The 25198-nt window shown below is 39.2% G+C and overlaps 1 protein-coding gene and 1 pseudogene across 1 annotated transcript; both read right to left on the bottom strand.

Moving 5' to 3' along the window:
• Positions 1–6124: 6124 nt before the first annotated feature.
• LOC130040423 (olfactory receptor 2J3-like) lies at positions 6125–7067 on the bottom strand (annotated as a pseudogene).
• Positions 7068–21758: 14691 nt separating this feature from the next.
• On the bottom strand, positions 21759–22697 carry LOC130040437 (olfactory receptor 2J1-like). Its single transcript, XM_056132513.1, has one exon. It carries the CDS (start codon positions 22695–22697, stop codon positions 21759–21761), a length of 939 nt encoding a protein of 312 aa, XP_055988488.1.
• Positions 22698–25198: the final 2501 nt, after the last annotated feature.

Below are 25198 nucleotides of genomic sequence, written 5' to 3'. Positions count from 1 at the left end.
TTAACTCTAATTGCTATTTTAAAAATCCTTTTCATATTGTAATTTTTTTATTTTTCTCTTTTTAAAATATTCAAAATAAAATGTCTATGATCCCACAACACAGAATTACCAACAAAATCACTCTGTACTGTTTTATTCTGAAAATTTTAGCACAAAAAGTCCATCTCTCCCCTTAATTACTGCTCTCTGACCCAACACCCAACCCACAAATGACCACTGTTATCCACTTGGCATTTTATCATTTCAGTTAAAGTTTACTATAACACTGTAGCACTGTCCTCCCTTTGTTCATTGATTTGCTTGAGCGGGCACCAGTAATGTCTCCATTGTGAGACTTGCTGTTACTGTTTTTGGAATATCAAATATGCCACGGAGAGCATCCCAGGCTCTGCCGTGTGGGCTGCGGGCCGGATACTCTCTGTAGTTTTGGGGGCTATCTGAGAGGGGTGGAGGAATTTAACCTGGAGGGCCACATGCAAGGCAAACACCCTACCCGCTGTGCTATCACTTCAGCCAAAGTTTACTATAAATATACAAAATATTTGAATAGGAATTTTAATATTAATGTAACTGAGTAGTTATATATTCAAGATTTTAAATGTTTATATTTCACTGGGAAGATTTTAACCAGTTATCTGGGAAATTTCTGACAACCTAGTTACAACACCAGACTTGACTATTCTTAAAACTGTTGTTTGTAGGTTCATTTTTAGCCTATCAATCTAATGGTGCTTGATGTCACTGGGCCACCCCGAGGGGAAAGGGTGCTGTCCCTCCACCTGCTCCCTGTAGGCGGCTTTTTTTATGTTGGAATACTGCTATTTATTCAGCCACTGATTAGCTGATTGAATTGAGCATGAACTCCACCTTATTTTTTTTCTTTTTTTTTTATAATTTTATTTATTGAAACACCATGAGAGCAATTACAAAGCTTTCAGGTTTAAGTCTCGGTCATACAATGAAATGCCCCTTCTCCACCCCCAAAAACCCCAGTATACCCCCATCCCAAACCCTCCCCCTACCTGTGGGGCAGATGATTTCCACATTACTCTCTCTCTACTTTGATCACATTCAATATTTTGACACCAGACCCACCATAATTATTTGGGATTTTACCCCAACGCTCAGATCTGCTGAAAAGGCAACAGTAGACAATTTATTTTCTATTCCTCGTTATGAAAAACATATGATGCAACGTGGCTGCAGTAGTGGCTGTGCAATTTTGAAATTCCGAAATTTTAACAATTAAATCTGGAGGGATTTCTGCCAAAACCTGCTGGGTTCCGAGATTTCTTCCTGAGTCTCTTGGATCATGGCTTTTAAACAGCTTGATCGGGAGCCAGAACGGCCTTTCATGGGCATCAACTCAGGGTCTCGTTGAAGCAGGGAAGAAAGGGGAGGCTCCATCCCCATCCCATGAGGCTCCATGTGTCTTGTCACTGAGCCCCACACGTGACTGCCCAATAGCCTCTGGAGGATGGCGGCCACCGAGCCGCCTACAGGGAGCAGGTGGAGGGACAGCACCCTTTCTGCACAGGGTGGCCCGGCAATATAACCTATTGCAGGGGTCTGGACACAATTCTGCCAAAAGTCGTTGGGTTCCGAGATTCGTTTCTGAGTCTCTGGGATGATGGCCATTAAGCAGTTCGAACAGGAAACAGAGAGGCCATGCCTCAAATTATATAGCTGAGCCAGAGATGGTTTGTGGGTATGTCTCCCACATACATAACTTTTGACCATTTACTTTCTTGGTAAACTTTGCCCCAAGTTTTTGGGTTCTGGCCAAAGGCACAGCAGAATTTGGGGGTATCTGGAAGTCTGAAGGCACCATCAGAATGCTGATGCACTTGCCTCACAGGTACAGATTGACTTGCTGGCGGCACCATACCCCACATTGCTACTTTCATGTGCAATATTTTGTACTTTTGGCAAATGAATAACATAAAATGTTATAATTCTAGCAAACTATTTTCAACGTAGTGATTTTCACATTTTTCTTTCCTCCAAATACTGGAGAGATGATGCATACTGAGAATGGCTTAACTTTTGGTAATTGTAAGAGTCCCTACTTACCCTCCAAGACATAATACTGAAATAAGATATTTACTTGGATAATCGTTCTTTATTGATGTAACATTGCATTGTGACACTACAAAAGTACAGGTGTGCCGCATTTAAATCTGTATCTGCATGCATTAAGTCCACCACTAAAACTCCAATTCTCTTTCCACCAATCGATTTTCCTTATATATCTTATTCATGTATCTCCTTTCTCACTTCCCTTCTGGTCTCATACCATAAAAAAATTATTTTTGTTTAATTTAATTTCTTCATTTGTTTTGTTCTGTTTTTAATGTGGCATATATGGGCGAAATAATTGCATCTGTCTTTCTCCGTGTTATTTGTTCTACTAAAGCACAAAACTCTTCAGGTCATTCCATGTTGTTGCAAATGGAAAATTTTTGTCTTTTCTATAGCTGAGTAATATCCCATTAATAATGCAAACCACATTTTCTTTTTCTATTCATCTTCCAATGACTATCTGTGCTGTTTCCAAGCTTTGCTAATGTAAATAATCCTGTGGTGAACATGGAGAAAAATATTCAGCTTTGTGTTTTGGTTTTTCTTTTTTGTACAGCACAAGAGATCAATCAAACTCAGGGTCTCATACACATAAACCATGTGATCTGTAACATAACTATTTACCTGGTACTCTTTAATTAGTGTTTTGTATTTTTTTAGAACACTCTCAGTAATGAATGACTGGATTGAGTTCAATTTCTTCTCTTTTTTCAGGAATTTCTGTATCATTTCTAATAATTACTGTAACAAATTATATTCCCACCAACAGTGTATAAGGGTGTCTTCTTTCCAATTCCTCCAATACTTGTTTTTAGACTTCAATAATATCATATCCTTTTTGTGAGTTTGTGAAACAAGGTAGATTTTATTGAAATTTATTTAGTAAAATTTTATAATTTATAATTTATAATTTATAATGAATTTATAATATTCAATTTTATAATTTATAATTTATAATGAATTTATAATTCATTTAGTAAAATGTGAGGGGCAAGAGAGAGAGGCACATGTTTGAGAGAGAGAACACAGGCTTCTCTGGAGTAAAAATAGGCAAAAAGACACAGAGACAAGGAAAGGAGATACATGTTCAAAGGAGAACTTGGCTTGGAGAGCAACCAACTTCATATCTTTAGAAGGCTGTACCCTGGTAACTTTTTTTGACTATCTGATCTACAGGTAATTCTCTTTGTGATTTCTCTTAAATTTTACCTAAGTGGAGGGAGCAAATTGGTTGCAAAAGGACATAGAGTTATTTGAGGAATAAAGCAAATACTCTATATTTTGATATTTACACAAGTATACAATGTCACAACTCACTGAAGAGTAAATTTTAAATGGATGTATGTAAATTTTATTTCGGTAGATCTAAAAAAGGGAATACTTTGTATATTGAAATGCTGGAGTGCACGTGAGATATTCCAATTGATAAAATTTCCACGCACCAGAAATATCTTTTTTACATTTTGTGAAGTTTGAGTGTTATGTGATGCAACCACAATTTGTGGTCCACAGTTATTTAGTAGAACTTGTGTTACATAGATAAACCTTTCTTACAAGGTGAGCTCAAAGACAAGGGACTGTATGCCCTTTAATAGTATTCACAGGCGATGGGACATGAGATGATAAAGAGAGAGAAACACATTTTTTGGAGAGAAAGAATCCAAACAATGGAAACCATGTAATTGTAAAACTCTCAGGACAGTAGGTAAATTTCTGAGATCTTATTTTAGTTTTATAATTCATTAAATATTGTCTAAATCAATTATATCTAGATCTTAAAAAGAGATGGAAAGTTATTACTGTGATTAATATGCATTACCACTATATAAAAGTAATATGTTTCCAGATTGTACTTTAAAACAAATAATCCTGGGACTGGAGAGATAGCACAGTGGGTAGGGCATTTGCCTTGCACGCGGCCAACCCGAATTCAATTCCCAGCATCCCATATGGTCCCCTGAGCACTGCCAGGTGTAACTCCTGAGTGCAGAGCCAGGAGTAAACCCTGTGCATTGTCAGGTGTGACCCCAAAAGCAAAAAAAAATCCTTGGACTACTGTACCTTCATATAAACTGACAGGCATCATTAAAATAAGATTCACACACATGTGGCAATAGTGGGTGTGACATATATAACAAACCACTTTACTGAAGTGATTTCAAGTCATGTATTTTAATTAGAAAATATATATGAGTATGTAATTTATCTGTGTAACAGCCTTGTCATTAGTAAATATTCACATAATTAAGTTTTAAAATGAAATAAGAAATCAATTCTTTTCATCAATAATTTACTTAGGTAATTTATAAGATATGCATTGGATGAACCAAATAATTCTCTTAACTTTGTTCTATCTGCTCCAGTTTTCAGACACTACAATATTACTTTGCCTCATTCGTTCCAGCTTATGAATACTCATTTAGTCAGTCTATAAATCACAATATTAGAAGTTATTGCCACTATTGGTATAGTTTGACTACTCTGAAAAACTAGAAATAGAAAAAAAACCTACCTTTCATAAATTATTCAAAATCTCTCCCAGCCATCATTTATGGTTCTTTTCATCTGTCACTAAATGTAGCATATTAAAGATCATAAATCACTTTTTTCAACATTAAAAGTTAATACTAGCTGGCAAATAAGAATGGTGCTTAAAAAGAAAGGCTTTGAAGGCAGCTGGTATGGAGAAGGAATCACTAAGTCAGTGATGGTTTGAAGGATTGCTTGGGATGGGAGATGTGTGCTGAAAGTAGATAAAGAACCAAACATGATAGCCTCTCAGTATCTGTATTGCAAACCATAAGGCCGAAGAGGGAAAGAGATTAAGAATGAACTTGTCTGCCATAGAGTTAGGGGGTGGGATAGGGTGGGGAGTGGCAGGAGGGATACTGGGAACATTAGTGATGAAAAATGTACACTGTTGGAGAGATGGGTGTTCGATCATTATATGACTGAAACTCAATCATGAAACTGTATTTCTAATCATGACACTGAAATTTGTAACTATATCTCACAGTGATTCAGTAATTTTAAAAAAAAGGCTTTAGATTATCTTCATTTTATTGCTAGCTACACCAATTAAATCAAATTGTTTTAGAGTATCTTCAATACATTGTTAACTAAATCAACTAAGTAAAACTAAACATATTATTCTGATTTTATTTCACTTAACAGCATTATCTTCTTACAATAATTGCCAAGTGGTAATTATTTTCAGAATTTTGTCTAAGCATCTTATTTTTTCTATTTCAATAGGTGGACTATTGACATTATGTCAAGTGAGAAATTCAGTTATGCATGTACACTCCTATCTTTATCTTCTAGAGAACTAGCTTTCTCAAGCAAAAAAAAAGTTCTATTTATCTATGGATGCAAGAACCCAAAGTTTAGATGAGATTCTTCAGCTAATAAATAATGAATAAACAGTAAGTAGATATTATCAGAACCATTCTGAAAAAGAATTTATGCTCTTCAGTGTGACAAACCACAGAATATGTTTAAGCCAAAAGCTTGTTAGTTGTGTGTCTTTTTTACTATTTAATGCCTGTCAGCTACATGCATACATATGTGTGTGTATGTGTGTGTGTGATTAGAGAGATAGAATAGGTGTTAAGGTTTATTCCTTGCTTGTGGACAACCCTGGGTTCAATCCTTAGTACTATAGAGCCCATGTAGCACCTCCAAGGACTACAGAAAATTGCTGGTAGTTAAAATAATTTTGTAATTCTGAGTTTTTTCTATAAGTCATTGCTTTATAATTCTGGAATCTTTACTCAACTCTCCCTATAGATACTAATGCTCAGTTCTTAGATTAGTACATTAATTTTAGAACAAAGAATCTCATTTCTATAAAGGAATTGTATTATTTAAATAATTTAAAATTAAGAGTGATACAAATCAAAAGGTTATACCTACAGAATTAAAAGAACAACAAACTTTAAACTGAACTCACTGCATCTTGGTGGGTTTTTAGTTAAAGTCCTGAAGGAGAAGGAAACCATGCTTCAACCCAACAAAAATTTCTGGATGGCTGATATCTCTGTCAAATCTCCCTGTCCCAGCCCAACAGTCTCTTCACTGCCCCTTTTACGTCTTTGTTTCTGAGAGTGTAGATGATAGGGTTGAGGCTGGGTGTGACAACCGTGTAAAACAGGGCAATAAACTTGCCTTGATCTTGAGACTTTCCCGATGGTGGTTGAAGATATATGCACATAGCTGGGATGAAAAAGAGAGAAACAACCAGGAGATGAGCTCCACACGTCTTAAAGACTTTTTGAAGTCCAGTTCCAGATTGCATCTTCAACACAGTCCAAGCAATGGCACCATAGGAGCTGAGGATAAGAATCAGGGGTAAGAGAACAAAAACAGAACTCATGATCATGAGGGTTAGTTCATTAGCATGAGTATCAACACATGATAGTCTCAGCAGTGCTGGAACTTCACAGAAGAAGTGGTCCACTCGATTATGTCCACACAAGGGAACCCAGAAGGTTAAGGAGGAATGAAGTGTTGAAGTGGCAAAGCCACTTGCCCAAGTAGCCACAGCCAACAACCGGCAGAAACGAGGGTGCATGATGACATTGTAATGCAAAGGTCTGCAGACAGCTACATAACGGTCATAGGACATCACCACCAGTAACACACACTCGGTGGCTCCCAGAGCAAGGACAAAGAAAAGTTGTATCATGCAACCAGCATAAGAGATGGTCTTCCGTGGGCCCCAGAGGTTGAATAGCAACTGCGGGATGGAGCTGGTGGTGTAGCAGAGATCCAGGAAAGAGAGGTTTGAGAGGAAGAAGTACATGGGAGTGTGGAGATGGGGGTCCAGGTAGGCCACGATGATGATGAACAAGTTTCCTATCAAGGTCACCAAGTAGAATATCAAGATGACCACAAAGAGAACCACTTCCAGGTGAGGCCAATTAGAAAAACCCAAGAGAATAAAATAACCTTCAAAGCTTCCATTCTTCTCCTTCATCATTCATTATTTTCTCCCTGTATCTGAAGAAATGATCACAAACTAAAACACTATCTATTCATTGTCAAATAGATCGGGTGATGGGAGAATCTATGTTATTTCCAAATACTACAACTATAAATGTAAATTTTTAATAAATTTAATAAATTTGTTCTTGGCTAACAATACTGTAAAACCTTGGATTATATAGCTTCACACTTCTATATGTAAACTTCACCACAACCATCACCAAGTCCTATTGATGTAACAATGACAAAGTTTTTTTTTAGGTTTATGTTTTATTTAGTCTTTTCTTATAAATAGAGACAATAACCATTCAAGTTAATAATATTTTATTAATGCCTCCTAAATTTTCCACGTTGGTAAATAATCAAACATCTTCCATGGAGAAGAAGAAAATTGATTTTAAAAAATCCATCTTGCAAAATTTAAATCATTTTGGCTATCCTTTTCTGCATTTTTGAGATACTTTACACTTAGTAGTTACTAAGAAAGAAATAATAGTAATCTTAGTAATTATACAAATAGATGAAAGTTTACCATGATATAGAAAAATAATTCAGTAGTAACTTTTAAGTGTTAACATGAATTTAAAATTAATGTGACTTGCAGTCTTCTGCCCCCGCGCCTGGGTGTTCCTCGCCAGGGCCCCTTGGAGGGGAGCGGGTCGAGCTTTCCTCCCCGCCCCGACCAGGGCTCCGGCAGCCGAAGACCTCCAGGACCAGCCACCACCATGCTGAGACCACTCTCCGCACACATGAAGGTACTGGCAGAGGGACAAAGCCACGCGGGTTCTGGGGCCAAGACCTCCAAGCCTACTCGGATTCGAGTCGAGCATCTTCCACCCAGATCCTCCAAATTCCAGTAGGCGGGGGTCACACCCACCACCTGGCCCCCTGGCGCCGTGTAATCCCATCAGCGGCCAAGACTCAGAGACTATAAAATTCAGATCCCGGAACCGCGCGGCCGCGAATGCAGCCGCGCGACATCTTATCAGAACTTTTTTTTTATGACATCTTATTCTCTCATTCCTACTTTGGACAAACTTGCAGGCTATCGAATGTAGCCTGCCCACACGGCAGAGTCTGGCAAACTCCCCGTGGTGTACCAAATATGCCAAATACCAGTAACAATGATGGGTCTCATTCTCCTAAAGAGCCTTCTATATAATCTCAGGGCTAGGATGAAAGAGACGTTACTGGGACCTGCTCGAGGCAATCGACGAATAACAGGATGATGAAATGAAATGAAAATGAAATGAACATGATTATAGAAAATTATTCATGTTTGTTCATAGTCTAACAGATTGTTTCCTGATAAAAAAAATAGCATGTACATGGAAGCACAAAAACACATATGTATATGCACACACAAACCCTCTCACTAATTGAAGTACTGCCAAAGACAAAATACCCCTCCTGGCTGTCCTCACCAGGGCCCCTTAGAGGGGAGCGGGTTGAGTGTCCCCTCCCCCACCCTGACCAGGGCTCCAGCCGCCGAAGACCTCCAGAACCAACCACCACCATGCTGAGACCACTCTCCGCACACATGAAGGTACTGGCAGAGGAACAAAGGCATGCGGGTCCTGGGACTGAGATCTCCAAACCTACTCAGATCGGGGCTGAGCATCCTCCACCCAGATCCTCCAAATTCCAGTAGGCGGGGGTCACACCCACCAACTGGCCCCCAGGCGCCCTGTAATCCCATCAACGGCCGAGACTCAGAGACTATAAAACCCAGCTCCCGGAAGAGAACAGCGCAAAGTCTCCTGCTCCTGCACCTGGCTGTCCTCGCCAGGGCCCCTTGGAGGGGAGCGGGTTGAGTTTCCCTCCCCGCCCAACCAGGGCTTCGGCAGCCAAAGACCTCCAGAACCAGCCACCACACCTTATTGTAACATCTTATTATCTCATTCCTACTTTGGACAAACTGGCAGGCTACCGAATGTAACCTGCCCACACGGCAGAGACTGGCAAACTCCCCGTGGCGTACCCAATATGCCAAATACCAGTAACAATGATGGGTCTCATTCTCCTAACTCTGAAAGAGCTTTGAATATGGCACTTTTTAAAAAATATCAGGGCTAGGACGAAGGAGACATTACTGGGGCCTGCTCGAGGCATCGACGAATAACAGGATGGTCGTGATTGTGATCGTGAAAATACAGAATTAAAGAAACTAAAATGAGGAAGCAAAAAAGAGAGAAAGGGTTTGTTAAGCAGAAAAAAGAAGAACTTTGTGACACTGGGAATTGGGAGTGTATGTATCACAGGTTATTCAGTCCTGAAAAATGAGGTGTAGCATCTGTTTCCATAAAATTTTGCCGTGCTTTAAAACAATAATTAGCATTTTATTTAAATTCCAAGTTGTGATTTCTTTTTTTTTTTTTTACTTTTTGGGTCACACCCGGCAATGCACAGGGGTTACTCCTCACTCTGCAATAAGGAATTACTCCTGGCGGTGCTCAGGGGACCATACGGAATGCCGAGAATCGAACCCGGGTTGGCCGCATGCAAGGCAAATGCCCTACCTGCTGTGCTATCACTCCAGTCCCCCAAGTTGTTATTTCTAATTGCTTTAAGTGTTTCAGACTTTCTAGATTTCGAGTGGAATTCCTGAATAAAATAATCACTAACATTTACAGATAATATTGCATAAAATACAGTGACAAGTTATCAGGTGATTATCCTATAATATATAAAATTATGAAACTCAAATATGTACTAATAGTTTGATTTTTGTTGCTTATTTTCTCTAGTGTATTATCAGTCCTTCATGAGAAAGAAAGAGAAATGCTCTTATTCTTTTATTCTGTAGTTACTGATGGAAGAGAGTTACCCACCTTTTTTTTTTTTTGCCATACCCAGGAGTGCACAGGGGTTACTCCTGGCTCTGTACTCAGGAATTACTCCTGGCGGTGTTCGGGGGACAATATTGGATGCTGGGAATTGAACTCAGGTCAGACATATGCAAGGTAAACACCCTACAGGCTATGCTATTGCTCCAGCCCCAGTTACCCACCATTTAAAAATTCCTAAATCACTTTCCCTTGCCATTTTATGAGTTCAAATGTCATAACCTTGACGTTTTAAGAAAAATATAAGAATATTTAATTGGTTAAAGTATGGCTGGAGAACAATGGCTAATGAGTTTGATTAAAATAATTTCAGATAAGCAAAAAGTTGCTTATACCTCATTTATTAGTTTGATAATACAAATCATCATAAACCTGTTGAGGGGTAATAGAAAATTCCAAGAAACATTTTTTAGTTTCCCTAGAATAATAGGCAATAATATACCCACCTAACATTTGAAACCTAAATGCTGTGGGCACTTCCCTTTCTTTTTATTTTTATTGTATCATTGTGAGATACACAGTTACAAAGTTAGTCATGATTTAGTTCATGCACTGTTCCAAGAGCTGTGGGCATTTGGGGAAATGCATATGGAACTGTTCTTCACTTAGAAACCTACCTGAATTTATGACTTTAGATAAAAGAAAAAGTGGCAGCTGTGTGATACTTCTTTAACTGTTGTGCAACCTGTCTGTCTTCATTCTTTAAAAAAAAAAAATTGAACCTCAAAACGAAAAATTTGTCAATAGTTCAGATCTATATAATTTGATTTTCTTCTTGAAAAAAGTGACTATCCAGCCAGAGGAAGGTTTTATGAATGGTGGAAGCTCCGATCATTGAGGCAGAGATTGAAGTGGTCTAGCATAAGACCACTTCTTCTTCGTTTTAGCAGCCTAGTTTGGCTGCTAAATGTAGCTCAACTCTACTTCTCAATTTTTAGAATGAGTTCAGACAACCTACTTCAAGAATTGCGTTAGTGAGATATTCTGCACCTACGGTCATATAGTTTTCTAGAAATGGCCCATTTATGCCTTTTCCCCACATGGACCCAAACATACATCTCACAGATGTGTACACCTCACATTCTTCACAGGACTGGCACAGACCTGAAAATAGTGTTTAGTATCTGTTTCCATAAAATTGTGTGGTGCTTTAAAACAGTAACTAACTTATTATTTAAATTCCAAGTTATCATTTCTACTTGCTTCAAGTGTTTTCTAGACAAGCCCCTCCCTTCTCAGAATTGTCCACACATCTGCCACTCACCCCACTCCCAGAATCACCTAATCTACAGCAAACAGCAACTTCCTGCCCAAGCAGCCCTGGCCACATACAATAAAATTGCACTCCGAAAAAATCCCTTAGAGACCCTCCCTTACGGAAGCCTCCAGTCTGTCAGCCTTTTTCTCTTTAATAAACTACCATTGGGCTTTTTCTCTTTAGTAAACTACCATTGCGCTCACCTTTATCCTCCTGATTTCCTGACAAATTCTTTCCCCCACCACAGCTGAGCCCCAGCAGAATTCAAGATCAAGGTCTGCTTCCTTCAGAAATGAAGGCTGAACAATCTATCCTCATCCATCCCGGTTACTAAAGTTTCTGTAATTTTTGGGATCGTTATTCCTTTATACTTCACCTGTTTCTCTTGCTGATGTCCAAGCACTTCTTTCATACAGGCCTTCCTGCGTTTCTGGCTGTTCTCCTTCTGGTCTAGCCCCTCATCTTGTATAAACTGCTAAGGGACTCTCTCTTGTCATGTGACTGGAGAACATCAAACTAATTTCCCTTCTATACCATGATACAAAATTAACTATGGTGAGTCTAAAAATGCCTGTGGTTCTCATTGAAAAGCTCGGAGTTGTTTGAAGGATTTGCTTTTAGCAGAACATGGGAAACTCTAGGGCATTTGAAGTGTCCGGGGATGGGCCCTCATGGAAGAACAGATGAGGTCTTTATGGAAATAAGAATAATAATGTGACTTTCTTTCCTTGAGTGGGGCTATTGGGAGGGGAAATCCCAGTGCTGTAATTAACTGGGATTGTCCTGGTTAGAAAGGTGTAAATGGTCACGAATTAAAACTCATCACAGAAAAGCCTTCAGCATGATGTTAAACTGGAAGATGTCAAAGGCTTGTGAAAAATATTGCTAGAATCTTACTGATAATTAAGGGAATGGTTTTGCATTTTTATCTGATTTCCTTTCTGACACACATTTTTCCCATGGAGCTAAGTCTCAAGTTTAAAAGAAAACTGGTTAAAAGTAAAATATATATTTATAACACTGAAGCCATGAAATAGGAAAATCAGAAAACATTAAAATAATGTGAAGTAATCTCTCAAAGTTGTTGACCAAGACAAAGACACCAACTTTTACCATTGCTATTTAATTTAGTGTTGAAAAGTCCCAGTCAGGAAAATTAGGCAAAATATAAGCTGAGAAAGAAACAAACGAAATCACCCGGAGGGGATGAAATGCAGAGGTGGGAGCCATTCTGTGCACCTGAGAGAATAAAGCACCTCAGAATCACCTTCACAAGAGTGAAAGACTTGTCCATCAAAAACTCTAGTCACTGTTCAAAGAAGTAGAAGACACAAAATGAGGAAAGACGTATGCATGCATGGATTGTAAGTATTGATAGTGATAATATCTTAAGCTTTATATAGATGTAATAAAATTCTACAGATAAAATGACAATGACAAACTTTCTAGAGATTGAATGAAACTCCCATCAAAATTCCAACAGCATATTGCAAATATATTCAATTATAAAACAAACATTACTAAATGTGAGTCCATACATTTAGTAATGTGTATGGACTCACCAAAGACCAAAAATGCAAAGAAATCTTAGGGGGAATGAACCAAACAGGAGGCATTATGTTCCCCATTTATTGTGGTAAATCAGTTGACAATTTTCACCACACCCTCTACATCACAGCCAGAAAAACAAAGAATTCTGGGCTGGCGTAACCTCTCAACGTGGAGACAAACTGTAACTCCATAACCTCCACAAGCCAGGAGTTAAATCTGAAGCACCACCTGATAAGATTCCCAAACCTAAAAACATAAAATAAAATCAAAGATAAAGAATTCTAACAGTCGCACCAAGATACACTTGAAAAGAGAACAAACTTAAAGGCACACAATTGAAGGAGGCAAAAAAAAAAAAAAAAACAGAAAAAGACATCATAACAATATGTAACAGAATCAAAATATATAAAATCTAGTCCAAAAGGTTATATACACATATTTATAACATATAAATTTATTTAATTATAAGAACATGGTTTGAACCATGGGAACATTTACAAGGGTGATTAGAGGCCACCCTAAAACCCTCTGTTCCTCTCGGAGAGCCTAGCAAGCTACCGAGAGTATTCTACCCATACGGCAGAGCCTGGCAAGCTATCTGTAGAGTATTTGATATACCAAAAACAGTAAATAAAATGTGTCTCATTCCCCTGACCCCAAAGAGCCACCAATGTGGCTGCATTAAGAAGGATGAGGAAGGAGAGGCTGATAAAATCTCAAGGCCAAACTAGGCTGCTAAAACGAAGAAGGACAAAAATGACTATCTGTACTTTCAATGCACATCAGATGCATCCAACGAGGAACTGATGGCCCAAGCACGAAAGATCAAGTATGACATCATTGGTCTGACTGAGAAAGAAGGCATCAACTACATCATGCCACTTTTGACACTGGAGAAGAACTGTTCCTCGGAACATGCGACAAACGAGGCATCAGTGGTGTTGGTGTCCTTGTCAACAAGAACTTGGGCATGAGCATTGATTCATTCAAATGCCTAACAAACCGAATTGGATGATTGCACTTGAATAGATGTGGCTCACTGCCAGCAGTTTCTGTCTTTGTTGTCTATGCACCAACATCCAATTATATGAAGAAGAAATTGAGAAGTTCTACATGGAGCTGGAGAAGTCCTATAAGGAAGACCACACCTTCTATAAGATCATTGTCAATGATTTTAATGCCAAGATAGGACCAAGAATATCAGCCGAAGAACTCCACATTGGGACCCACGAACTAGAATGGAATGAACAAGGTGAGAGACTATCTGAGTCTCTCATGTCGACCAAGACCATCCATGGTAACTCACAGTTCCAGAAGGCCGAATCTAAACGTTGAACATGGGAATCTCCCAGTGGACGGTTCCACAACAAAATTGACCACATCCTATTCAATCGACGGTCTTGCCTGACTGATGTCGCTACTGTCACAAAATTCCAAACTGGATTGGACCACTATCTCCTTCATGCAAAATTCTACTTCACAGAGAGGGGAGAAAGGGCTGCAAAGTTTAAGAAGAGAACTCCCAGAATGACCACCAACTGGGAGCTCTTTGGAACTATGGCTGCAACATGGGAAGATGCCGTTGTTGACAACATTGATGAGGAATACGATCGACTGGTTCAGCACCTCCATGATTGCGCGAGGAATGCTGAGAGAGATAGCCACAAAAAAAACCGAAACTCTTCAGTGCCACTCTTGAGAACGTCATACAGTGACTGGAATGGGATGAAATGGGAATGAAGATCTACATTCGGCAACTACACCACCTACACTTCACTGATGACATTGTTCTAATAACATCAAACATTAGCCAAGGGGCACAAATGCTGGTCAACTTGGACCATGAGTGTGGAAAGGTTGGACTACAGCTAAATCTCACGAAGACAATGTTTATGAGAAACAAACTCATTCCTAATGTTCCATTCATTCTCAACAGAACGAACATCTCCAAATGCAACAGTTATGTGTACCTTGGTCGAGAAGGCAACATGACTAATGACCTGGCACCTGAGTTGCGCAGGAGGAAGAGAGCGACTTGAAACACTTTCAAGAGCGTCGAAGAAATAGCTAAGAGCACGAAGAACCTCCGACTTTGGGCACATCTCTTTGATCCCACCTTTCTTCCTGCATTAACATATGCCTCAGAGACATGGGCCCTACGCAAACAGGATGAGAACGCTATTCGGGTCTCTCAAAGAGGAATTGAAAGAGCTATTCTTGGAGTATCATGCTTCACTCAAGTGAGATAAAGAATCCGGAGTTCTGACCTCCATAGACAATCAAGAATCAGAGACGCAGTTTTGTTTGCCAAGGCGTCAAAAATCAGATGGGCTGGACACGTCATGAGATTTGGAGATGACCACTGGACTAGAGGCATTACCGACTGGATTCCACAGGAGCTCAAAAGATTGCATGGCTGCCCACTTACAAGATGGGCAGACTTCTTCATCAAGACTCTGATGATCGGTTTGAAGCTCTTTGTGTTCCTGGAGCAAGCAGATGCCATTGGGTTACATTAGTACTGATAGGGATGAATGGAGACATTACTGGTGCGCGTTCGAGCAAATCGATGAGTAACAGGATGTAAAGTTATCAATTGATCAATAGTGGAAAATGGGTAGAAAGTGTCTTATAATGTGTCCGGAAAGCAGCCTGGATTGTGGTGATGGTAGGGTAGTGGACGTTGGCTGCTGGGGCTGGGTCCCTTGGTGTGGGGGGTGCTCTCACCTGCTTCACAGTCTGGCGGGGAGTCTAGTGGCATGGTTCTGGGAGCCTCATTTTGTACTCCTGTCTGGGAGGAGCATCTTGAGTTCTGGAGGTAGCTGATGAGGAGATTATCTGGTGACAGCAGGGTGTGGCTTATGGCTGTGGTCCATGAGTCACTGGAGACTGGGGGAAGCAGGCAGAGGATCTTTGTTCTGGGGTCCCATTGAATCTAGAGTGCAAGATTATGAAGTTTCGCATTATCTGGGCTCTGTGGGACTTCTTTCATGTTTGAGGCTTGGCCTGAGCATCTAGAAAGTGGCCTGGAGCTTGGTGGTGGTTGGGTAGTGGAGGTCGGCTGCCGGGGCTGGGCCCCTTGGTGCAGGGAGGGTTCTCACCCACCCCACAGCCTGGTGCGGAGTCCAGACATAAATACTACACATATAAACAAGACCTTGTTTATACATATTACACTGTCACTGTCCTCCCGTTGTTCATCGATTTTCTCGAGTGGGCCCAGTAACGTCTCCATTGTGAGACTTTGTCGTTACTGTGTTTAGCATATTGAATAATTGAATATGTCTCTGGTAGCTTGCCAGGCTTTGCTGTGCGAGCCAGATATTCTTGGTAGCTTTCCTGGATCTCCAGGAGGGCGGAGAAATCAAACTCCGGTTGGCCATATTGACTGTGTGCAAGACAAACGTCCTCCCCGGTGTACTATCGCTCCAGCCCATACATATTACAAATCTATATTATTTGCAATGTAATATGAATATATTACAATAATTTTGTCTGCTGATTGATGAAGTGGATATCTTCAGGGCCAAACCTAGACAAGCATCATGAGTTCAGGGTTGGTCAAAGAATTTACCCTTATTAGAAAGAACTTTTCTTATTAACATTTTTAAGGGAGTGGGGGCGGCAGGCAACATTTGCCCTTTAGCAAGATAGTTAGACTTCAGCAAAGAAAGGTTAATTCAAGATATCCTATTAGAACAGAGACTCAAGGAGTGACTGGGGGAGGGGACTCTCTTTATGATCCTCTGGGAGGAAGTATTATTTTACAAATGTCAAGAGCCCACCACTAAAACTCCAACCCGCTTTCCACCAATCGATTTTCCCTATGTATCTTAGTCATGTATCTCCTCTTCCACTTCCTTTCCGGTCTCATACTATAAAAAATTATTTTTGTTTTATTTAATTTCTTCATTTGTTTTGTTCTGTTTTTAATGTAGCACATATGGGAAATAATTGCATCTGTCTCTCTCCATCTTATTTGTTCCACTAAAGCACCAAACTCTCTAGGTCATTCCATATTGTTGCAAATGGAAAAATTTTTTCTTTTTTATAGCTGAGTAATCTTCCATTAATTATGCAAACCACATTTTCTTTTTCTATTCATTTTCCAATGACTATCTGTGCTCTTTCCAGGATTTGCTAATGTAAATAACCCTGTGATGAACACGGAGCAAAAGTATTCAACTTTGTGTGTTTTGTTTTTCTTTTTTGTTGCAGCACCAGAGAACAATCAAATTCAGGGTCTCATACACATAAAACATGTGATCTGTAGCATAACTATTTACCTGGTACTCTTTAATTAGTGTTTTGTAATTCTTTCTTTTTAGAACAATCTCAGAAAGGAATGACTGGATTGAGTTAAATTTCTTCTTTTTTTCCCAAGGATTTCATATCTTATCTAATAATGACTGCAACAATATTTATTCCTACCAATAGTGTACAAGGTGTTTCCTTTCCACTTCCTCCCAATACTTTTTTTTAGACTTCAATAATATGTTATCCTTTCTGTGAGTTTGTGAAACAAGGTAGATTTTATTGAAACTCATTTAATAGAATGTGAGGGGCAAGAGAGAGAAGCACATGTTTGAGAGAGAGAACACAGCCTTCTCCAGAGTAAAAATAGACAAAAAGACATAGAGACAAGGAAATGAGATCCATGTTCAAGGGAGAACTTGTCTTGAAGAGCAAACCAACTTCATATCATTAGAAGGCTGCACCCTGGTAACTTTTTCTGAGTATCCAGACATACAGGTAATTCACTTTGTGTTTTCCATTAAATTTTACCTAAGTGAAGGGAGCAAGCATATTGACTGCATAAGGACATAGAATTATTTGCGGAATAAAGCAAATACTCTATATTTTGATATTTTCACAATTATACATTGTCACAACTCATTTCATTCCATTTCATTTCATCATCCTGTTATTCGTCGATTACCTCGAGCAGGCCCCAGTAACGTCTCTTTCATCCTAGCCCTGAGATTATATTCAAGGCTCTTTAGGAGAATGAGACCCATCATTGTTACTGGTATTTGGCATATTTGGTACGCCACGGGGAGTTTGCCAGACTCTGCCCTGTGGGCAGGCTACATTTGATAGCCTGCAAGTTTGTCCAAAGTAGGAATGAGATAATAAGATGTCATAAAAAGATGTCCTGATAAGACTGCACTGTTCTCGTCCGGGAGCTGGATTTTATAGTCTCTGAGTCCTGGCCGTTGATGGGATTACACGGCGCCAGGGGGCCAGGTGGTGGGTGTGACCCCAGACTACTGGAATTTGGAGGATCTGGGTGGAGGATGCTCGACTCCAATCCGAGTAGGCTGGGAGATCTCGGCCCCGGAACCCGCGTGGATTTGTGGAGTCTTCTGCCCCCGCGCCTGGCTGTTCCTCGCCGGGGCCAGTTGGAGGGGAGCGGGTTGAGCTTTCCTCCCCGCCCCGACCAGGGCTCCGGCAGCCGAAGACCTCCAGGACCAGCCACCACCATGCTTAGACCACTCTCCGCACACATGTCACAACTCATTGCAGTGTAAATTTTAAATGGATGAATTTTATTGTATTTAAATTACATTTCAGTAGATCTAAAAAAGGGAATACTTTGTATATTGAAATGCTGGAGTGCCACATGAGTTATTCCAATTGATAAAATGTCCATGGACACAGAAGTATCTTCTTTACATTTTCTGAGTGTGAGTGTTATGTGATGCAACCACAGTTTGTGGTCCATATTTAGTAGAACTTGTGTTACATAGATAAACTTTTCTTACAAGGTAAGTTCAAAGACTGAGTACCTTTTATTAGTACTCTTCTGATGTTACAAAAGAGGATAAAGAAAGAGAAACACATTCTATGGAAAGAAAGAATTCAAACAATGGAAATCATGTAACCATAAAACTCTCAGGAAAGTAGGTAAAATTCTGAGATCTTATTTTACTTTTATAATCCATTAAAGAGTATCTAAATCAATTATACCTAGATCTTAAAAAGAGATGGAAAGCTATTACTATAACTAGTATGCATTACCACTATAAAAGTAATGTGTTTCCAAGATTGTACTATAAACAAATTATCTGTAGATTACTATAACTGCATATAAACTGACCGGTGTCATTAAAATAAGATTCACACAATATATGGCAATAGCGGGTCTGAGACATATAACAAACCACTTTACTGAAGTGATTCCAAGTCATGTATTTTAATTATAAAATATAATAGTATATAATTTATCTGTATAACAACCTTATCTTGGTAAATATTCATATAATTAAGTTTTCAAATGAATAAACAATCAATTCTTTTGATCAATAATTCAAGTAATTTATCAAGATATCCATTGGATGAACCAAATTATTACCTTAACTTAGTTCTATCTGCTCCAGTTTTTAGACACTAAAATATTGTTACCTTACTGGTTCCAGCTTATGAATTCTCATTTAGTCAGTCTATAAATTGCAATATTAGATGTTATTCCCACTATTTGTATAGTTTGACTACTTTGAAAAAGTAGAAATAGAAAAAAACTGTACCTTTAATAAATTATTCAAAATCTCTCCCAGCCATTATTTATGAAACTTTCCATCTGTCACTAAAAGTACCATGGTAAAGATCATGAATCACTTTTTTCCCAATATTAAAAGTTAATACTAGCTGGCAAATAATAATGGTGTTGTGAAAGAAAGGCTTTGAAGGCAACTGGGATGGAGAAGAAATCACTAAGTCAATGATGGTTGGAAGGATCGCTTGGGATGAGAGATGTGTTCTGAAAGTAGATAAAGAACCAAACATGATAGGCTCTCAGTATCTGTATTGCAAACCGTAAGGCCCAAGAGGGAGAGAGATTAAAAATGAACTTGTCTGCCATAGGAGTAGGGGGTGGGATAGGGTGGGGAGTGGCAGGAGGGATACTGGGGACATTAATGATGGAAAATGTACACTGTTGGAGAGATGGGTGTTCGATCATTATATGACTGAAACTCAATCATGAAACTGTATTTGTAATCATAAAACTGAAATTTGTAACTGTACCTCACAGTGATTCAGTAATTTAAAAAAAGGCTTTAGAGTATCTTCATTTTATTGCTAGCTACACCAAATAAATCATATTGTTTTAGAGTATCTTCGATACATTGTTAACTAAATCAACTGTGATTCATCGATTGCCTCGAGCAGGCCCCAGTAACGTCTCTTTCATCCTAGCCCTGAGATTATATTCAAGGCTCTTTAGGAGAATGAGACCCATCATTGTTACTGGTATTTGGCATATTTGGTACGCCACGGGGAGTTTGCCAGACTCTGCCCTGTGGGCAGGCTACATTCGATAGCCTGCAAGTTTGTCCAAAGTAGGAAAGAGACAAAAAGATGTCATAAAAAAAAAAAAGTTCTGATAAGATGTCGCGCGGCTGCATTTGCGGCTGCGCGGTTCTGGGATCTGAATTTTATAGTCTCTGAGTCTTGGCCGCTGATGGGATTACACGGCGCCAGGGGGCCAGGTGGTGGGTGTGACCCCCGCCTACTGGAATTTGGAGGATCTGGGTGGAAGATGCTCGACTCCAATTCGAGTAGGCTTGGAGGTCTCGGCCCCGGAACCCGCGTGGCTTTGTCCCTCTGCCAGTACCTTCATGTGTGCGGAGAGTGGTCTCAGCATGGTGGTGGCTGGTCCTGGAGGTCTTCGGCTGCCGGAGCCCTGGTCGGGGTGGGGAGGAAAGCTCAACCCGCTCCCCTCCAAGGGGCCCCGGGAAGGAACACCCAGGCGCGGGGGCAGAAGACTGCACTGTTCTCGTCCGGGATCTGGATTTTATAGTCTCTGAGTCTTGGCCACTGATGGGATTATACGGCGCCAGGGGGCCAGGTGGTGGGTGTGACCCCCGCCTACTGGAATTTGGAGGATCTGGGTGGAAGATGCTCGACTCCAATTCGAGTAGGCTTGGAGGTCTCGGCCCCGGAGCCCGCGTGGCTTTGTCCCTCTGCCAGTACCTTCATGTATGCGGAGAGTGGTCTCAGCATGGTGGTGGCTGGTCCTGGAGGTCTTCGGCTGCCAGAGCCCTGGTCGGGGCGGGAAGGAAAGCTCAACCCGCTCCCCTCCAAGGGGATCCGGGAAGGAACACCCAGGCACGGGGGCAACTAAATAAAACTAAACATATTATTCTGATTTTATTTCACTTAACATCATTATCTTCCTACAGTCATTACCAAGTGGTAATTATTTTCAGAATTTTGTCTAAGTATCTTGTATTTTCTATTTCAATATGTGGATTATTGACATTATTTCAAGTGACAAATCTAGTTATGTATGTACACTCTAATTTTTATCTTCTGGAGAACTAGCTTTCTCAGGCAAAAATAATGTTCTATTTATTTATTTTACAAAGAACCCTAAATCTAGATGAGATTCTTCAGCTATGAATAATGAATAAACAAATAAGTAGACAAAAAACAGAACCATTCTGAAAAAGAATTTATGCTGTTCAGTGTGACAAACCACAGAATGTGTTTAAGCAAAAAAATTGTTAGTTGTGTCTTTTTTTACTATTTAATGCCTGATATATATAAATATATATATACCCAGAGAAATAAAAGAGACGTTAAGGTTTATGTCTTGCATGTAGCCAACCCTGGGTTCAATCCTTAGCAACATAGAGCCCACATAGCACTCCCTGGACTACTGAGTACTCCAGGTAGATAAAATAATTTTGTAATTCTGGGTTTTTGCTATCAGTATTTGATTCGTAATTCTGGAATCTTTGCTCAACTCTTCCTATAGATATTAATAATGCTCAGTTCATAGATTATCACATTAATTTTGGAACTCAGGCTTTCATTTCTATAGAAGAATTGTATTATTTAAATAATTTGAAATTAAAAGTGATACAAATCATTAAACTATTTCTCTATAATAGTCCAGAATTGACCAATTTAAAGAACAACAATCTTAAAACTGAACTCACTGAAGCTTGATGGGTTTGTAGTCTAAAGTAAGTCCTCAAGTAGTAGAGAAACCATTCTTCAAGACCCAACAAAAATTTCTGAATGGCTGATCACACCTCCCTTTCCCAGTCCAACAGTCTCTTCCCTGCCCCTTTTACGTCTTTGTTTCTGAGAGTGTAGATGAGAGGGTTGAGGCTGGGTGTGACAACCGTGTAAAACAGGGCAATAAACTTGCCTTGATCTTGAGACTTTCCTGATGGCGGTTGAATATATATGCACATAACTGGGATGAAAAAGAGAGATACAACTAGTAGATGAGCTCCACATGTCTTAAAGACCTTTTGAAGTCCAGTTCCAGATTGCATCTTCAACACAGTCCAAGCAATGGTACCATAGGAGCTGAGGATGAGAATTAGAGGTAGGAGTACAAAAATAGAGCTCACGATCATGAGGGTTAGCTCATTAGCACGGGTGTCAACACATGACAGTCTCAGCAGTGCTGGAACTTCACAGAAGAAGTGGTCCACTCGATTATGTCCACACAAGGGAACCCAGAATGTAAAGGAGGAATGAAGTGCTGAAACGGTAAAGCCACTTACCCAAGTAGCCACTGCCAACAACCGGCAGAAACGAGGGTGCATGATGACATTGTAATGCAAAGGCCTGCAGACTGCTACGTAACGGTCATAGGACATCACCACCAGTAACACACACTCGGTGGCTCCTAGAGCAAGGACAAAGTAAAGTTGAATCATGCAACCAGCATAAGAGATGGTCTTCCGTGGGCCCCAGAGGTTGAATAGCAACTGCGGGATGGAGCTGGTGGTGTAGCAGAGATCCAGGAAAGAGAGGTTTGAGAGGAAGAAGTACATGGGAGTGTGGAGATGGGGGTCCAGGTAGGCCACGATGATGATGAACAAGTTTCCTATCAAGGTCACCAAGTAGAAAATCAAGATGACCACAAAGAGAACCACTTCCAGGTGAGGCCAATTAGAAAAACCCAAGAGAATAAAGTAACCTTCAAAGCTTGCGTTCTTCTCCTCCATCATTCATTATTTTCCTGCTGTATCTGAAGAAATGATCACAAACTAAAAGAATATCTATACATTGTCAAACAGATCAGGTGTGGGGGTTATCTATGTTATTTCCAAATACTACAATTTTAAATGTAAATTTGTATTAAACTTTATTAATTTGTGCTTGTATAAAATCTTGGCAATACAGCTTCACACTTCTATATGTAAAGTTCACCACATCTGTCACCAAATTCTACTGATGTAACAATCACAAAGAATTTTTAGGTTTATGTTTTATTCATTCTTTTGTTTTATTATAGATACAGATAATAACTGTTCAGTTAATAAAATTTTATTAATGCCTTCTGAACTTTTGCACCTGGATAACAGACTGAACATCTTCCATGGTGAAGAACTGATTTAAAAAAAAACTGATTTAAAAAAATCTCGCTTGCAAATATTAAATAATTTTGACCATCCTTTTCTGCATTTATGAGATACTTTACATTTTGCAGTTACCAAGAAAGAATTTATAGTAATCTTAGTAATTATACGATAAATGAAAGTTTACCATGATATGGAAAAACAATTTAGTTATAATTCCAAAGTGTCAAAATGAGTTTAAAATTAATGTAACTTGAATATAATTATGCAAAAGTATTCATATTTGTTCATAGTCTAACACATTATTTCCAGATAAATAATAGCACGCTCATGGAAGCACTAAAACATGTATGTATGTGCACACACAAACCTTCTCACTAATTAGATTGCTTCCAACATAATGGAACTATAGCTAATTTTGGAAGACAATGCAGAGTTAAATAAACTAAAATGATGGAGCACTAGAGAAAGAGTGTTTTTAAGCAGAAAAGAGAAGAGCTTTGTGACACTGAGAATTGTGAGTGTCTGTATCACAGGTTATTCAGACATGAAAAAAGGGTTTAATATCTGTTTCTATAAAATGTTGTGGTGCTTTAAAACAGTAACTAACATATTTTTAAATTCCAAGTTATTATTTCTAATTTCTTTAAGTGATTAAGACTTTCTACATTTTGGATGGACTTTCTGAATAAGAAACTACTGACATTTACAAATAATATTACATAAAATACAGTGACAAGTTTATCATGCGATTATTCTATAATATAAAGTCATGAAATTCAAATTTGTACTAATAGTTTGAATTCCTGTTGCTTATTTTCTCTAGTGTATTTTCAGTTGCTTATTTTCTCTAGTCTTTCATGAAAAAGAGAAATGCTTTTACTTTGTAGTTACTGAGAGAAGACAGTTACCCACCATTTAAAAATTCCTAAATCATTTTACCTTGCCATTTAACTGGCTTTAATATCACAATCATGACTTTTTAAGAAAATATAAGGATGTTTAATTAGTTAAACTATAGCTGAAGAACAAAGACTAATGAGTTTGATTAAAATAGTTTCTGATAAGCAAAAGTTGCTTGTACGTCATTTATTAATATGATGATACAAGTAATCATCAACATGTTGAGGGGTAATAGAAAATTCCAAGAAACTTTTTTAGTTTCCCTAGAATAATAGGCAGTAATGGATCCACCTAACATTGGAAATCTAAATGCTGTGGACACTTCCCTTTGTTTTTATTGAATCTCTGTGCGATATACAATTACAAAGTAGTTCGTGATTAGGTTCATACAGTGTTCCAAGAACTGTGGGAATCTTGGGAGATGTATATGGAACTGTTCTTCACTTGGAAGCTACCCGAATCCTTCATTACTTTAGTTAAAAGAAAAAGTGGCAGTTGCGTGATACTTCCGTAACTGTTGTGCAACATGTTTGTCTTCATTCTTTAAAAAAATAAACCCCTAAATGAAGAATTTGTCAAGAGATCAGAGCTATGTGCTTTTCTTCTTAGTGAAAAATAAAAAAGTGACTATCCGGGCAGAGGAAGGTTTTATGCATGGTGGAACCTCGGGCATTGTGGGAGAGATTGAAGTGCTCTAGCATAACATCCCTGAGAAGATGCTTCAATGTAGCTCAATTCTACTGCTCAATTTCTAGAATGAGTTCACACAACCTACTTCAATTGTTGTTTCAGGGAGATCTTCTGCATCTACTGTCACACAGTTGTCTAGAAATGGCTCATTTACGCCTTTTCCCCCACATGCACCCGAACATACATCTCACAGATGTGTACATCTCACCTTCTTCACAGGATTGGCTCAGTCCATTTCCTAGACAAGCCCCTCCCTTCTCAGCATTGGCCACACAGCTGCCTCTCACCCCGCTCCCAGAATCACCTAATCTGCAGCAAACAGCAACTTCCTGCCCAAGCAGCCAAGGCCAATACAATAAAAATGCTTCTCTCAAGAATGCATGAGAGACCCTCTCTTCCAGAGGCCTCCAGTCTGTCAGCCCATTGCGTTTATTCTCTTTAATGAACTGCCATTGCTTTCACTTATTTTCATTTCCTGGCAATTTCTTTTCCCACCCCACAGCTGAGCCCCAGCAGAATCCAAGATCAAGTTCTGCTGTCTTCAGAAATGAAGGCTG

The sequence above is a fragment of the Sorex fumeus genome, unplaced genomic scaffold (assembly GCF_029834395.1).
Source record: "Sorex fumeus unplaced genomic scaffold, SorFum_2.1 ptg000094l, whole genome shotgun sequence".
NCBI lineage: Eukaryota > Metazoa > Chordata > Mammalia > Eulipotyphla > Soricidae > Sorex > Sorex fumeus.
Note: the sequence above shows the minus strand (reverse complement) of the source record. Positions and strands in the feature narration are given on the sequence as shown.

Excerpts from the sequence above, each read along its gene's own strand:
- LOC130040437 (XM_056132513.1), bottom strand. The coding sequence starts at position 22,697 with ATGATGGAGGAGAAGAACGCAAGCTTTGAAGGTTACTTTATTCTCTTG.